This window comes from Rhinolophus ferrumequinum, chromosome 18 (assembly GCF_004115265.2).
Source record: "Rhinolophus ferrumequinum isolate MPI-CBG mRhiFer1 chromosome 18, mRhiFer1_v1.p, whole genome shotgun sequence".
Classification (NCBI taxonomy): domain Eukaryota; kingdom Metazoa; phylum Chordata; class Mammalia; order Chiroptera; family Rhinolophidae; genus Rhinolophus; species Rhinolophus ferrumequinum.
The window spans coordinates 30,268,706-30,285,755 of NC_046301.1; the positions used below are offsets into that span (position 1 = coordinate 30,268,706).

At 46.2% G+C, this 17,050-nt stretch overlaps 1 protein-coding gene across 1 annotated transcript; it reads right to left on the minus strand.

The window, feature by feature from the left end:
• Nucleotides 1-12,847: 12,847 nt before the first annotated feature.
• Nucleotides 12,848-16,581, minus strand: LOC117038426 (uncharacterized). Its single transcript, XM_033135410.1, has 4 exons — nucleotides 16,411-16,581; nucleotides 16,150-16,279; nucleotides 15,069-15,185; nucleotides 12,848-14,747 (listed from the first exon to the last, which is right to left on the minus strand). The coding sequence occupies exons 1-4, from the start codon at nucleotides 16,579-16,581 to the stop codon at nucleotides 14,251-14,253; spliced, it is 915 nt and encodes a 304-aa protein (XP_032991301.1). The 3' UTR covers nucleotides 12,848-14,250.
• Nucleotides 16,582-17,050: the final 469 nt, after the last annotated feature.

A 17,050-nucleotide genomic window follows, 5' to 3' on the forward strand; every position in this document is an offset into this window, starting at 1 on the left:
GACCTCCATCACACAGTGTGTGAACTGCACAACTCCAGGGGCACCATTCATATGACATTGGTGGTCCTAGGAGATACCTGTGGTATTACCTGGCCAGTACCTTTTTCTAGGTGGCCGCCCCTCGTTCCTCATCCACAGTTACCATGGGCATTCCATGAATACCCCGAAGTCACGCTTGACCAATCAGGGTTTTCCATCTCTTTGGTCAAGTTGATTGGCCCAGGGATAGGCACATGACCTAAGGTGGGCTATAAAATGTAAAGCCTTGGAAATCCCAATGGCATGTTTCTTGCTGTGTGGACCTCGGTAGCAGAGGCCAATTTGCAGAAAGGGAGAAGAATTAAATATGTGCAGAAGGAGCAGAGACGGGAGACTCAGGGGAAGATGTTTTGAGATTGTGTTTCCAGCTGTCCTTGTGTTACAACTAGATTCTTGTACACGGTTCCATGACACAATAAATTATCCTTCATGTTTAAGCTGGTTCACATTGGGTTTCTGTCACTTGAAAGCATCAGAGTTCTGAATATTATATTAGTGGTCAGGGTCAGGGCTGTGAACGTACTGCTGTTTAAAGTCCTTCATCCGATTTGGACTAGGACCCCTCCACAGGTCAAGCCAAGCTCTCAGAAATTGGAGTCAAGCAAAATGTAGGCAGGGTTTCAGAGAGCCAACCAAGGAGAAAGTTTTGAGGATTTAAGCACAAACAGCCAGGAGACACATGATGACCAGAAAGCATGCAGGTGACCAGGGCACCTACCTGACACTAGACTTACATGATAAAGACTTTAGCAGGCAAGGCGCTGCTGACTCCACTGTATTTGTCAGAACTGCCTCCGACTTGCTAGAGTACTGATTGTCACAACAACAACAATAACAACAAAAACCAAGCAACACAATTAAAAAATGGGCAAAGGACTTGAATAGACAGTTCTCCAAAGAAGATACACAAATGGCCGATAAACACATGAAAAGAGGCTCAGCATCGCTAATCTTTAAAGAAATGCAAATCAAAACCACAATGAAATACCACTTCATATCCATTAGGATGGCTGGTATAAATAAATAAGTAACAACAGAAAATCACAAATGTTGGCGAGGTTGTGAAGAAATTGGAACCCTGTGCACGGTTGGTGGGAATGTAAAATGGTGTAGCCGCTGTGGAAAACAATATGGTGGTTCCTTAAAAAAATTAAAAATGGAATCTCTATGAGCTATGGACTGAATTTTGTCTGCCCCCCTGCCCCAACTTCATATATAGAAGCCCTAATCCCCAATGTGATGGAATTTGAAGACGGTAAATGGTATTTGGCAGGTCATGGTGTTTGAGATGAAGGTGAGGCCATCATGATTACCCTGATAAGAAAAGACCAGAGGAACTCCCTCTCTCTCTCTGCCACGTGAGGACATAGCGAGAAGGCAGCCATCTGCAAGCCGGGAAGAGAGCTCTCACCAGAACACGACCATGCTGGCACCCTGATCTTGGACTTCCAGCCTCCAGAACTGTGAAAAAATAAATTTCTGATGTTTAAGCCAGCCAGTCTGTGGTATTTTGTTATGGCAGCCTGAGCTGACTAAGTCACTATATGATCCAGCAATTCCCACATGCAATCTGGCCCCAAACTTTCTTTCTGATATACCTAGGCTTAGTTTTGCCAACCTCTTTCTGCCTGGGACAGTGCTCATGCTAATCTTACCATTTAGGATGTCCCCCCACCCCCTTTTCTCACCTGCCTCTTGAAGTTTCCCTGTACGTCTCATTGGAAAATGCATGCCTTTCATTTGATCTCTCCTAGTAGTTTGTCTCTTGTATGGCACCAATCACATTAGTCTTTGTCATAGTTATTTACATATTTGTCTTATTTATCTGTACTGAACTGCAGGATTATTGACGGCAGGGATGGAGTCTTATATATCCAGAAATCCCTCCTAACTGTCATCAGTGTCTGACACACAGCAAGATTTCAATAAAAATTGCTAGAAAAATGAATATGAGGGAAGTTGAGACGATTTGTAAGTAACAGTATGAGAAATTAGCACAGAACTAAATTTAGGAACATGTCCCACACTCATGTCTACATTTTCCCAGCTACAATTTGGTCTGTGAACAGGAATAAATGTCAGTCACTTGTTTGTCCATGTTAGTCCTATCATTTCTGCTGTACAGATGTACCAAGTTCTTGTTTCTAAGAATAACCCTCCACAAACGCCGTCCCCACTTATTACACATATGCACGTAGCATAGTAATCCTGAGACTCCTAAAGTCTTCCCAGAACTATAATGGGGAAAGTCAGGAAGATGTTCCTGGCATATGGCCCCATCAGTGACTGGAAAAATTGTACCCCAAAGAGGCCCTGGAGAGGCCGGGCCTGGGCTCATCTCACAGGCCATGTGTGGAGCAAATGACAGGCCTGGCCTCTGATTTGGAGTCTGAGGGAAGAGAAGGAGCTGTTCCCTATGTCTGGGATGGGATGTGGCTCGGAGAGCAATGGCCAGGTATTAGGCTAAAACCTGCATGGCCTTATGCAGTAGCTACCGGCCACATATGGCTACTGAGCACTTGAAATGTGGCTACTGCCACTGAAGAATGGAATCTTTAACTTATGCTTGAAAACAGATACTCTATTTGGTTACTAGAAAATATTTAAGAATGGTTGGAACTAACTTTGGTATATGAATTTGCGTTCTTTAACTATAATTTTTATGAGCAGTATAGTATTGGCAGAAAAACAGACATGTAGACCAATGGAATAGAATTGAGAACACAGAAATAAACCCACATAAATATGGACAGATAATTTTTGATGAAGAAGCCAAAAACATAATGGAGAGAAGACAGCCTCTTTAATAAACGGTGCTGGGAGAATTGGAAAGCCACATGCAAAAGAATGAAAGTAGACGGCTAGCTGTCACTGTGTACCAAAATTAACTCAAAATGGATCAAAGACCTAAACATAAGACCTAAAACAATAAACTGGATAGAAGAAAACATAGGTACTAAACTTATGGACCTTGGGTTCAAAGAAGATTTTATGAAGTTGACTTCAAAGGCAAGGGAAATAAAAGCTAAAATAAATGAATGAGACTATGTCAAACTAAAAAACTTCTGCACAGCAAAAGAAACTATTGACAAAATAAAGAGGCAACCAATCGAATGGGAGAAAATTTTTGCAAATAACACCTCCGATAAGGGACTAATATCCAAAAAATATAAGAAACCCATACAACTCAACAACAACAAAAAACAAACAATCCAGTTAAAAAATGGGCAGAGGACCTGAATACACATTGCTCCAAAGCGTGCATACAGATGGCCAATGGACATATGAAAAAATGCTCAACATCACTAAACATCAGAGAAATGAAAATAAAAACCACAACGAGATATCACCTCACACCAGTTAGAATGGCTATCATCAACAAGACAAATAGTAACAAGTGTTGGAGAGGCTGTGGAGAAAAAGGAACCCTTATACGCTGTTGGTGGGAATGCAGACTGGTGCAGCCGCTATGGCAGGCAGCGTGGAGGTTCCTCAAAAAATTAAGAGTAAAATTACCATATGACCCAGCAATCCCTCTCCTGGGTATATACCCAAAAAAATCTGAAAACATTTATCCATAAAGATACATGTGCTCTAATGTTCATTGTAGTTTTATTTACGGTGGCCAAGACATGGAAATAACCAAAGTGTCCTTCGATAGATGACTGGATAAAGAAGATGTGGTATATACACAATGGAATACTATTCGGTGGTAAGAAAAGATGAAATAGTGCCATTTGTGACAACGTGGATGAATCTTGAGATTATCATGCTAAGCGAAATAAGTCAGACACAAAAAAATCGAGAATCATATGATTTTACTGATATGTGGGATATAAAACTGAAAACAACAAAGGAACAAGACAAATAAATGAAGAAACAAAAATTCATAGACACAGACAATAGTTTAGTGGTTACCAGAGGGTAAGGGGGAAAGAGAGTGGTAGATGAGGGTAAAAGGGATCAAATATATGGTGATGGAAGGAGAACTGACTCTGGGTGGTGAACACGCAATGTGATATATATAGAGGATGTGTTATAGAATTATACACCTAACGTCTATGTAACTTTACTAACAACTGTCACTCCAATAAACTTTAAATAAAAAAACCATGCATTTTATAAAATTTAAACACAAAACAACTATTTCTCGCGAAAATTTAGCATCTGAATTGGGATGCATGGTAAGTGTAAGATACACCTTCGATTTTGAAGATTTAATATGAATAAAAGAATGTTAGACATCTTATTAATAATTTTGATATTGATTACATGTTGAAATGATAATATTTTGGGTTGTATGGATCGGGTTAAATGAAACATGAATAAAATTAATGTCACTTGTTATTTTTTACTTTTTAAAATGTGGCTACTAGAGGATTTACAATTCCTTACATGCTTGCTTTATACGTCTATTGAACAGTGCTATGTGCTATGCTAAACATTTCAACATGCATTATCTAATCTTGACAACAACTCTGGGAAGTAGATAGCATTATTGTCGTCATCTGTTTACAGAGAAGTTTAATAACTTATCCAAAGCCCCACAACCTAGTGGTAGAGCCAAGAATCAGAGGTATTGTGAAGCCCGAGCTTGCTATGCTCTCTCTGGGGGCTAAGCCTAAGCATATAGGCCTTTTGCTTGGGTTCCATATGTGGACTATTTGGTAATATTTTTGGAAGACGCTATAACACACAGCACTGGTAGGTATACAAACAGAGTTGAAAGCAGATATTAATCATGTAATATCAAATTCTTAACTATAAGCGTATAGACTTGCTTTGGCATTTCTTAGTTTTTTAAAATATTCTGGAAGCCTCAGAATATGGAAGAGACAGGGTCCCTGTAGATTTCTGAGAGGCCCTGGGATCACACTAATTTTCCTAGCTGCCCCGAATGTTGTCTTGGATAGTTTTTAGTCTACAGTAGGATGAGTGATTCAGGAATTGAGTATGACAGCTTTAACACAATAGGGGTGCAGTATGGGCTAGCAGCAGATCACACTCCTACCCTCTGATGTGGTGCTGCTACTATTGATTAATTGTCCACATGAAGGCGGCACGAGGCTGAGGTAGAAGGGGGAGGGGCAGAGAAGGGAAGAGACGTTTGACATTTTCCAAGTCCAGGTTTTCTGGGAGGCTGGTGGGAAGCCGGGTAGGTGGTTACTGTACATGCTGACCTCACAATCACTAACAAGTCACAACTGTTCTGACCACACAAGAACTTGCTCTGGGTTCTGGCTTTGCCATTGTTCACATCATAGATGCGCTATGGAAATGAGACTAGTGCATCAAGCAGATGAGGGGAGCTCTGGTTAAACAAGAGAAGGGCGGACTCGGGAGAGGAGAGTGAATGAAACCAACCTGGAACATGCCAGAGTCAGGCTCTGCCCAATTCCCAGTTTGCCTGGAACTCAAAGGAGTCTATTTTGGGTCACTGGACTGAAGGGGGCTCACTGAGTCATATAGTGCAGTATTTAATCCAATAATGAATTGTGATTCATAGAAGAGTGAAATCAGAATTCACGGTTATGCAGAATGACATGCTGGCTTTAAATATGGTGGCCTTTTTTTAATTGGATTTACTGTTGTTGAGTTGTATGAGTTCCTTATATTTTTTGGATATTAGCCCCTTATTGGAGGCGTTGTTTGCAAATATCTTCTGTTTGGTTGGTTGCCTCTTTATTTTGTTGATGGTTTCTTGGTTTCTTTTGCTGTGCAGAAGCTTTTTATTTTATTTTTTCTTATTGGGGAAGGGGAACAGGACTTCATTGGGGAACAGTGTGTACTTCCAGGCCTTTTTTCCAAGGAAAGTTGTTGTCCTTTCAATCTTAGTTGTGGAGGATGCCGTTCAGCTTCAAGTTGTTGTCCTTTCAGTCTTAGTTGTGGAGGGTGCAGTTCAGCTCCAGGTCCAGTTGCCATTTTCTAGTTGCAGGGGACACAGCCCACCATCCCTTGTGGGAGTCAAACTGGCAACCTTGTGGTTGAGAGGACGCACTCCAACCAACTGAATCATCCGGGAGGCAGCTCAGCTCAAGGTGCCGTGTTCAATCTTAGTTGCAGGGGGTGCTGCCCACCATCCCTGGTGGGACTCGAGGAATTGAACTCGCAACCTTGTGGTTGAGAGCCCACTGGCCCATGTGGGAATCGAACCAGCAGCCTTCGGAGTTAGGAGCATGGAGCTCTAACTGCCTGAGCTACCGGGCCGGCTCTGTGCGGAAGCTTTTTAGTTTGATCTTGTCCCATTCATTTATTTAAGCTTTCACTTCCCTTGCCTTCAAAATCCTCTTTGAACCCCAGGTCTGTAAATTTAGTACCTATGTTTTCTTCTATGCAGTTTATTGTTTCAGGTCTTATGTTTAGGTCTTTGGTCCATTTTGAGTTAATTTTGGTATATGGTGGCAGATAGCAGGCTAGTTTCATTCTTTTAAAGCAACAAAGGAATGAGACAAATAAACAAAAACTCATGGACACAGACAATGGTTTAGTGGTTACCAGAGGGTAAGGGGGGAGGGGTGGCAGATGAGGGTAAAGGGGGATCAAATATATGGTGATGGAAGGAGAACTGACTCTGGGTGGTGAACACACAATGTGATCTATAGATGATGTATTACAGAATTGTACACTTGAAAACCATGTAATTTTACTAACCAATGCCACCCCAATAAATTTTTATAAAAATTAAAAAATATGAAAAATAAACATGGTGGCCTTTGACCTAGACCGATATGCAAAAGTGATGTGCAAAAATCACAGGTGTCTTGATTAATGGCTCAGGGTGCTCCTTCCTGCCTTCAAGTGAGACCAGTAAAATGTAAGAGCTTGGAGAGGGAACTAACAAGGAGTCATTTAGGGCTTTTGAACTGTGTTTTCTCATCAAATGTCATGTCTATGTGTTTGGAGCATTGGTGTGTCTGGGATGAAGGGGTAACGATGCTCTCCTCCCTCCAAAAGTGGGAAGTTGATGCCATTCTGCCCTCCCAGTTCTGGATGGCTTTATAAGAAACTCCTACAGTTAGATTTCACTTGTTATGTAAGTGCCTCTTCTAAGATGTAAATATCTCTGGAAAAGGTAAGAGACTCAGCAATTCACATATTAGTGTGAAATGGTTTAACCTCACTACTTTTTTCCTAATACCTTTTGACCACTGAGAACGCAGATGTTTTCAAGGGGCTGGGGGAGGAGAGTAGAAGGAAATAGAATCGATTATTTATTTATTTCGGGCATACCCTAATGGGGAAGACCTTGCGTGAGATGTGAATGCTGAACAGTGAAGGGAGAACGATGAGTATAAGGGTCATAGAAAGTAAAAGAAGAGCTCTACAGGAAGACAGACGTGTTCTAAAGAAGGGTTTTTTACTCTTAGACTTTGGCCCTGGGCGTGTATGTGGAACGCTCTGAAAATCAAACTCCACACATCTGGATGAGTTAAGCAGGGCCGAGGCTTGGGAATGAACCAGAAGCATTTTTAAGCCCCTTCCTTTCCTATGAGGCCACTCTATCGTCTGCCCAAGAGGATATGCATAATTGTAGCTTTTCTGCAGGAAAAGCAGGACAGCTGCTGTTGATTTAATTGCATCCAATTTGGGTGGTATTTATTGAGCCTTATGTGTAAGGCACCTTCTTAACAATGTCCCAGCCTTACACAACACTCGCCCCCACATGCCCCCCTACGAAAAACCTGACCGTAGGATTCCCAGGCGGTGATGAAAGCTTCCGGCCTCCTCTGGTTCATCAGAAGGGGCCGGGCCTCCGGGTGGCAATAGGAGGCTTCAGCCAAAGCCAGCTGCTCTGACATTTTCTTTTCTCTCCATTGGATTCTGGTGCTGACACTATGCAGGTTGCTAGAGATAAATGTAAGAGCAATGAGGGCATTTAAAGCATTATTTCAAAATGGGGGAAGAAGGGAAAACAGACAAAGAAGGATCTTCCTGCCGTCTTTATGATTTTTTTTTTTTACTTTTGTTTTCCTGTTTCCAGAGCACCAGGAATGGGAAGTGCTTGCTTCTGTATATCAATGAACTCAGAGCACATGAATAAAACGAAGCAAAAGAACACTCTTTAAATAAGGCTATCGGCCCCCAATCGCGTCAGCTCCACCCGGTAAGGAAGTAAGGCAGGACCGGTTTCCAGAGCATCAGTGGGAGAGGAGACAAAGGCTCCTTCCTCCTCTCCGAAAATGGTGCCTTTCCCAAATTGCTTTTTCAAGTTTCCCTCCTCAAAATGTGACATGACATCATCTGAGCACATTTTTTTGGAATCGATGGTGTTATATATATGTGGTAGCTTTCAGCTGGGTTATGGCCAGGCTCCTGGGGAGGTGAACAGGAGAATGGGAAGGGGAGAAATCTGAGGCCTAGGCATCGTGCTTTCTTCTGGTGGAGAACTGCTATTCCAAAAATGGCTTCAGAAAAAGAAAACCCAGAGGGGGGTAAAGAGAGTGAAAACACTTAATTTTTTTTTTTAAGTGAGAATTATTTTCTTCAACTGCAAAGAAAAAATCGCCCTCAAAAGGGGAAAAAAGCCTGAAAGTACCCCCAACCCCCCAGCTGGGCTAAGTGCTGGGGACAAACAAACAAAATGACTGATGCTCCCAGTAAATCATCTTGGGGGTGGGGGAAGGGTTTGAATAGAGGCGAAGGAAGAAAGCAGGCACAATGTTAGCTGATTCCAGCAGAGGCTGTAAGCAGCAAGGGGCCTGGGCTATGGGATCCATAATTGGCTAACGAATAATAAAGCCCAAAATTGGATATTAACAGCAATTAGTTTCTGTAGAGGCACAGGGGAAAAGAGCTGCAGAAAACCCCATTGGGCCTTAAGCTGGAGTAACCTGAAATGAAACCAGTGTCTCAATTAAATGGGAATAAATATTTCCCACATCAGTCTGTGTAAGTGGTAAGTGTGGGAGAGGGCTGAGGGAACCCCTTGTTTAGTCCAGGTGCACCTTCCTGTGTGTCAGAAGATTTTGGTGGCAGGACCTTTGTCAGGCACGTTTTGGTCCCAACCTTTGGCCTCTAGAGGCCAACCGGCCTCCATTCCTGGGGTGCATGACCTTGAGATCAGGGCTCTGAAGGTTATTTCCGGGCACTGGCCTGTTAATCCAAAGGAACCTGACATCACTGACTCTGCACCCTGGTGGACCCAGCAAATGAGGAAAAGGAAGGAATTTCATTCTTTTTAAAACAGACCATGTCCAATCGAGGGGAGCGGCTGCATCTTTTTCTGCCTGGGATAGGGACTGGGGTTCAGAGATTCACCGAAGGAGCATGTCGGCTCCTCTTTCAGACTTCTAAGCGGCTCCGTCCCCTTTGGCATAGGATCTGGGACCAGCGCTGACTAAGGCTGAAGGATAAATGTGTTGTTTTTCTTCTGGGTTGAGGATTTTGTTGTTTTGGCTTCTTTAGAGAGTTTTGCGGGGGTGAGGAAGGAGGATGTTAGGGCATGGCAAGGACGTATCACGGGGGGCGGGGGGCGGGGGGGGCGCGGTGGAATCCTGGGTCCTGGGAGCAGAGGCCCAGCTCCCTGGTCCTGTCGCTGTGGGTGTGGAGGATAGAAGAGGCTGAGCGGCGTGAAGGGGAGTCAGGGAGGAGGCACTGAGGCGAAAAATCCCCCCCAAAACACCCCTAAGGTGCTTTCACCCGTGCGTTCTGTGCGTGGGAAGCCAAAGGAGTGGCTAAGAAGTGACATTTCAGCCGGTCGCAATCCTTAACCAACCTCCTCCCTCCTCGGCTGTGCTTGTGCCTGCTCCTCTTTCTCGCACCTTCTGAGGCTTTCTGGGGTGCGGGATGAGGTCGTCGGAGCCGCAGGTCCTGTTGTGGACAAGAAAGAGCTGGGGGAAAGGGAGAGGGACGCCCAGTACTGGGCGCCTGGCTGTTGGGCGCAGAGGCCAGGCCGGGTGCGCGGCGGGGAGCTCGAGGCGTCCAGGCCTAGAGCCGCAGGCCTCCGCGAGCGCTGGGGCGCTGGCAGGGAAGACATTTCATTCTGCCGGGGGCCTTGGGTTTGGCACGTCCCATTCAGAACCGAAGATGCATCCCCGCCCTGAGCCGGCCCCAATTCCTGTTCCCGACTCCTTGATCATCTATCTCTATTGTTGATCGTCGTGTGTCCCATCTGGCCCTAGAGTGAAATGGGGGTAACGAAAGTGTGTGGAAAGGGGAAAAGGTGGATTCTCCCTGTCTTTGGTGGCCCCTGTCTGTGCCGAGGGCACCTTGGATCAGTCCGAAGCTTTGGGAAGTGCAGGATGACCCAGGTCTGGATGCGCTGTTTCTTGATTCAGACAAAAATATCAAAGCTGGGAAAACAGGAGCCCAAAAGAAAAGGGAAACCAGCGTCTGTGCATCTTCACCCTGCTCAATTTAGATGTCTAAAGAGAAAGGTGTCTTTTTAGAGAAAAAAAAAAGCCTCATGCGCCTTGGAAAGCGGGTCGCTGGGAAGCCCTGGGACGGGTGGGTGACCGCGGCTGCTGGGGCAGGAGCCGCGCACACTGGGATCTCCCGAGAACCGCCTTAAAAACGTTACACCAAGTAGCAAATTGAACGTCCAGCGAAAATATTGCCTTCTAGGTCCTAGTCCCAATATTTGTATATTTTAAGACATAGATTGGACTTTTAAATAATTTAATAAAATAGTTTAAAAATAAACCTCCCCCCACTTTAATTTTGAGAGAGAAAGCCCCTAGTGCTTCTGGAAGTTTATTTTTGGGGCTTATGCAGCATGACCCAGGTCTTTATTTTTTTGGGTAACATTTCCCTTTTAAGACAAAAGAGAGAAGGATAAGAAAATGAAAAGGTAAACCTATTGAGAATTGCTGACATTTTCTTTCTGACCTGGAACATTCCTGGCTCTCAATAAGGCCTGTTTTTTTTCCTTTTCTTTGGGGCCATCTAAATTTGGTGCAGATATTTCCAGGTCTCCTGCAGACCTGAATTGGGTGGCATAGAACAGCACACATCGACTCCAATGAATCCCATTTGAAGTCCGTTCTCTTATTCTATGTCTACACAGGAGATGCAATTACATATGAAATCTATATCTTTTAAACTGAAGTCAAATTGAGTAAGACTTGGCAAAAAACACCCAAATGAAAGAATTGTAGATGGGACTTGGAAGAAAAAAAATCTTTATTAGGTATCAAAAGTCTCATAATTATTCTGATTGACATACTCATCACCCTGAATCAGCCAGCCAAGCCTCAACCACACATACACCAGCACAGCCCTCAGCCCATGTTGACTCATGGGACTCTAAAACCACCCACAGCCTAGAGGAGGAAGGCTCCATCTGTGCTAAGGAGAATGCTTTTCAGCTGCCTCCAGAAGACTCCACTCTCAGGTTGGAACAAGGGGTGGAGGTATTATGTAAGTTCAGTAGAGGGAAACAGAAAATTATTTCCCTGTGGAGACAGTATAGATGTATGGATTTGTGTGTGTGTGTATTTAAATGCTTTTCTATAAATATTAGCAATGGATATGGTTATGTGAGGAAAAAAAATGTGTGTATATGGGCATATGCGTGCTGAGAAATTACCTCTTGCCCCAAATATTTCTTTCTCTGGCTAAGGTTCCTCTCGCATCCACAAAACCTGTCCCCTTTCTCTACCCCTTTGGTGACAGAAGAGATAGAGAAATTTACCTTTGCCTTTGATCAATTTCCTTTCCCGCTAAACAGAGATCTGGGCCTGGGCTGTCTCTGGCAGGGGAAAGAATTACACCAATTTTCCTTTGATACATTTCTAAATCCATCTTAAAATATCTGGTAGTCACCTTGAGAAACATAGGAGCTCCCATCCTCATGAGGACCATAGTGATGGTGGTATGTGTGAACCGATGGGGGCCTCTTTGGCATATTCTCAGCAAACTGCCTCCAACATGTCCTAGATTTTTAAAATCATATATTCCCCGCTTCATTTAAACAATAGGATGTGAATAGAAGGGCTCAAATACACAGGTAGGGGGAGAAGATGATGTTAAGAGCTAAAGAAAGGCCTTGAAAAAGCAGAAATCTTTGTTTCTTAACTAAATATTGCCGGGCATACATAGGCCCCAAACATAGAGAAAGGGAAGAAGCCAGGACTGATCTTCACTCCAATACCTCTACTGGTGAACAAAACGGGGGCCTTAAAATAACATAGCGTATAGAGTGGTACATTCATCTCTGCCATTTTGGGCTATTAAAGCTCCACATAAAAACATTTGTAATGAGACCTGGTGAACACAGGAATATCCCCACACTCATGCAGACAGACCCAGCAGACCCAGAACACTCCCACACACATTAAAGCTTTCTGGACCAAGAGTTTACATAAGTAATAAAATAAAAAATATGCCCCTCCCATTGCAGATTATCGGCAGCAGGAACCTGGCAGGCCTTGTCGGTGGTGCCTGCGGTTTAAGTTCTCAGAGGGAAGTGCAGTTAGGTTTCCAACTAAAAGGGGCATTACTTGGGCAGGCACATCAGCAAAGGGTGCAGCCATGTCTGATGGAATTACAGGGAAGCAATTATGGAGACAAGGTTGACTAATGTGGACAACTGGGGTGGGGGCAAGGGGTTGGTCATCAGAGGCTGAAATCATGCTCCAAACAATCCTGAGAGCAGCCTTCTTAGTAAGGAGGGAAAGGCAAGGGCATTTATATCCCAAAGAGGCTCCATTTGGAAGGAGGTCTATTTTGAAGGCAATGACTGCCAATGCCTCTTAGGACAACCCTGGCTAAGGCTCAGGGGCCAGAGAAGCTGCTCGCTCTTCTGTCCTACAGCCAAGCTTGCCTTCTGGAACTCGAGGCACTGTGCCTGCAGGTTGCACGATGTGAACCGTAGCCTTCTCTGCAGGGGTGAGCAAGTGGTAGCACATTTCTGCCGACCCAGAGAAGGTTCTGGAAGTGTCTAGATGGGGCACGGCACACTGAACCTCACCTGACTCCAGACATCCCCTTACGAGGGCAAAGGAAGAAGCTAAGATATAATTACACAATGATTGGCACATAATAGGTACTCATAAATATTTGGGAAGAAATGAGGCCAGGGTATCCTTGATTACTAATTTAGTAGGCTAGATGAGGCTTTGGTGAGGAAAGAGCTCCTCAGTAAGGCTCTTTAAGGCTTTGATTACTGTGTCAGGAATCAAACTGAAAACCTAAGCATCCCTATGGCCTTGGCCTTGCAAAGATAGGCCTCTGCCAAGGGCAGGGAAGGGGATGCAGCAGGTTTCCTGGGTAGGAAGATCCAGCTCTTGGCCTCCTTTCTGTGCAGGGACTTGCCCCTCCTCCATTTTCTCCACCAGGAAATTAATGAGTTTAGGTCATGCCGCTATCCACTGCAGCTTGGGGGTTAACACAGAGCTGGAGATGGGATGGGCTGTCACTGTGCAGTGTGCCAGGGGCCTCTAGGACCAGCTACTGCTCTAGGTCCAGTGATTGGGAAGAAGGCCCCATTGGGGAAGCAGGTTCTTCAGGATGAGGGAAGGTTGACCCTTTCCATTCCCTGACATTCTCTTTCAAAACAGTCTTTTCTCAGACCCTGACTTGCACACATTCTGTTTTTTCCTTCTGTTCAGATTTTAAAAGGAATGCACCCCCACCCCCACCCGGGCTTTGGTACATGTAGGTTATTGCGCCTCTCCCTTCCTCTGCATCTCTTGGATCTCTGCCTAAAACTGCAATTACAGCCACAAGGAGGAAGTGAGATGCTCCCAAGAGCCCTGGCCATGCTTTCAGCCCTGATGGAGGCTGTGAACCCACCAAGAGTTTGTTCCTTCTTCCCCATCTATCCCAATGACTTCCTTAATCTTGTCAGGTGCCCACAGCTCTACAGCGAAGGGTGACAAAAACAACTCCCTCCTCCCTTCCAACTGGCTACCTCCCTCCCTCCAAACCTCAAGCAGAACACAATATACCCGCAGTGCAAACCCTGGTACAGTCTGCCAGTCTTCTGGATACCCGATACATTTTTTAAAAAGCAAATCAAAAGCTAAGCCCCGAACAAAACACAACCACGGAAAAAGGTGTCCACCCGCATACAATGCACCCGGAGTAGAGAAAAATATGCCCACAGAATCACTCCGCAGTGCGCTCACCGGCACCCCCCTCCCACCGCATCCGTGCTTGCACAGATCTGTGGTTCTGTCACAGAATCAGCTTCAGTTTCTCTCCCTGAGTCCTTTTGCATCCCTAAACCCATGTCTGTCACAAGCCACACACTTCCCCACCCTGAAGGCTCTAGCTCCCGCAGCCCAGACAGCAGGAACCGGAGACCCCTCCCTCCCCCACCCGCAGCGCTGAGCTCCGTGGAGGGCGCCTCGCCTCTGTGGCTCCTTCCTTGGCGGGCCCTCGCGGACCGACGGTGCTCAGCCAGCCCCATTCTTGGCATTCACCGCGTGCCTTAATTGTATGGACATTTAAATCAAGGTCCGCTGTGAACACGGAGAGAGAGGCCTTTCTCCTGAGGGAAGCAAGGAGGAAGGAAAGAAGGGGAAGAAAGGAAGGGGGTGGGGAGAAGATGGAATGAGAAAACAGGGAAAAAAAATAAGTAAAAAGCGGCGCGAATGCGTGCGCAGTGACAGCGGGGAGAGGGATGGGGGTGGGGGAGTGCAGGGAGAAAAGGACCACAGCATCCACCCTACCGCAGCTCCCCCAATCACACAGACAATGAGATAACAGCGACGTCTTCCAAAGGCTCTTTGTTCTCCCCCATCCTTTCGGATCCAGGCTTTTTCCTGCAAAGCGAAGAGGGTGGAGGTTTGGGGGGTGTGGGTGGAAGTGGGAGACCGAGAGGTGCCTCCGCCGTGTTAATTACTCGCACTCCCCTCGTCCCTTCCCCGCGCCTCGCCTCCTCTGCAGCTTTAGACAATGAAAAAAAACAAAACAACATCAAACCCACCTCACCCAGTCTAGCAAACCCTATCCACCCATTTCGCCCTCAGCTTTGCCCAGGAAACTGAGGGGGGCCAGGAGGAGGAGGAACAGCTCAAGGGACAAGGGGGGCAGCAGGGGCTCAGCAGCGACTGCCAGGGCAGGGCAACAGCGGCTGCCTTTACCTAGCTGGCCGAGGCCAGGCGCAGCCTGGTCGGGCGTGCCGCAGGACGAGCTGCAGAGGTCCGCGGCCGGGATTTGGGGAGTCAGCCTTCCGGAACTCGCCTGCTGCAGTCCTCTCGCTCAGGTCCCAAGTGGTGGAGGGAAAAAGGAAAAGGGGAAAAAAAAAAAAAAGGAAAAAAAAAAACCCCATAAGAGCGAGGCCCATCTGGCCCCTCATCAGCTTTGTCAAGTCTTGCATACGCTAAAATGCTAATGACCTAGATAGCTCATGCAAAATGCAGCAGGGAGGGAGGGAGCGAGGGAGGTGGGAGGGAGGAAGAGAGAGTGAAGGGGGGAGAGCGAGGGAGGAGGGGAAGAAGGGGAGGAGAAGGGGGGGAAGAGAGAGAGAGAGAGAGAGAGAGAGAGAGAGAGAGAGAGAGAGAGAGAGAGAGAGAGAATATATATGTCTTCGAAACCCCCCTACCACTCTCCCCACCCCACCCCAAAGTGTCAACGGACTTGACTAGGTAAGGGGTGGGCGTAGATTTAAAGGTCACTCCTGTCTAGTGCGGCTAGCTCCCTGGGTCAAAAAAAGAGAGAGAGCCAAAGGATGAGAGTCCCCAAAGCCAAAGGGATAATAAGACATGATTTTAAGCACCCTCCCTCTGTGCCCTCCTCACCTCTCCACTCTGTTTACACACAAATCCAGACGCCTCCTTATGTGTGTACATGGACATATCACATTTTCATCAATTTCTCAGAGCTTCTATGACAGACACCCGTATTTTCATCCCCAGCAAAACTCATCCTGTGAACCCGAAAGATTTTTTTATTTTAACCCTTCTTTTCGAAATCCTCCTCCAGCTGGCCCGTCTCCACTCACCTTTCCCTCGCCCTACTATTATTCCCTTAGCCTTCCAGACAACATCTCCGGCTTCTACTCTTTTCTAAGCCTTCTGGTCCCGTCTCCTCTCCACAACCGGATCTCGACAAGGTGAGGCAGGGGAACTGAAAAGCCACGTAAAGTGTACCTGAAGTCCCATAATTCCGCTCTTTCCCAGAAAAACCCAACTCTTCCCCAACAATAACACCGTTCAAGCATACCACAAGGATGAATAAAAGTCCGTCTGAATACCCTCAGAGGTCCGCACGCCGGGCAGGCCTTTGGCACCGGAGATGAGTCGAGTTCCGGAGCCAGCGCTCCCGTGCGTCCCTTCTCGCCGACCCCAAAGTGCTTTGTCCCGATGTCCACTCAAGGTCTTTTCCTTTTTGCTCTATTTAAGACTGGTCGCAGTCCGCAGCGTTTCGGCCAGCCCAACGAAAGGCAGCAGATCTACTGGAATAAAAAGGATCGAGATAATATACGTACAGATGAATGAGGGAGGGATGCGGAGCAGCAGAGGAAGCTGCATCTAGGGAGCGGCCGCCAGGGCCGGGCCCCAACTGCTCCCTTCGCCGGGGAAGGGGTAGGCGGCGAGAAGGCGCCGGTGGTCGCTCTACCTGGTAGGAGGAAATAATAACCGTGATAAGGAGCATCACGACGATGATCATGAACATGATAAAAAATTCTGAATCTCCCAGAGCTGGCGGGCAGGAGGGACTGCCCTGTTGGCGGCGGCGGCCCGGGGGAAGGAGAGGAGCGCAGGAGGCAAAGGTTGTGGCGGCAGCACCCTCAGATGAATAATAATAACGCGCAGCGCAAGTTGCGGTTCAGCCTGGAAATCCAGCCCTCCGCGTGAACTCGCGTCGAGTGCGGATTGCAGGGGATGGGAGGAAAAGGAGGGGGAGGGGAGGGTGGAAGAGGGAGGGGAAGGAGGGGAGAAAGGAAGGCAGAGAGGGACAGAGAGAATTTGGAGGCTTTTAATTTATCCTTACCAAGCCCTAATCTCGTTCGCCGTCCTCTTTGGGTGAGGTCGATCTCCTTTAAAAAAAATTATTATTCCTTTAAAGGATTATTCAGCTAAAAGAAGCCACATCTGCTGACTGTACCGAAAACAAGAGGATT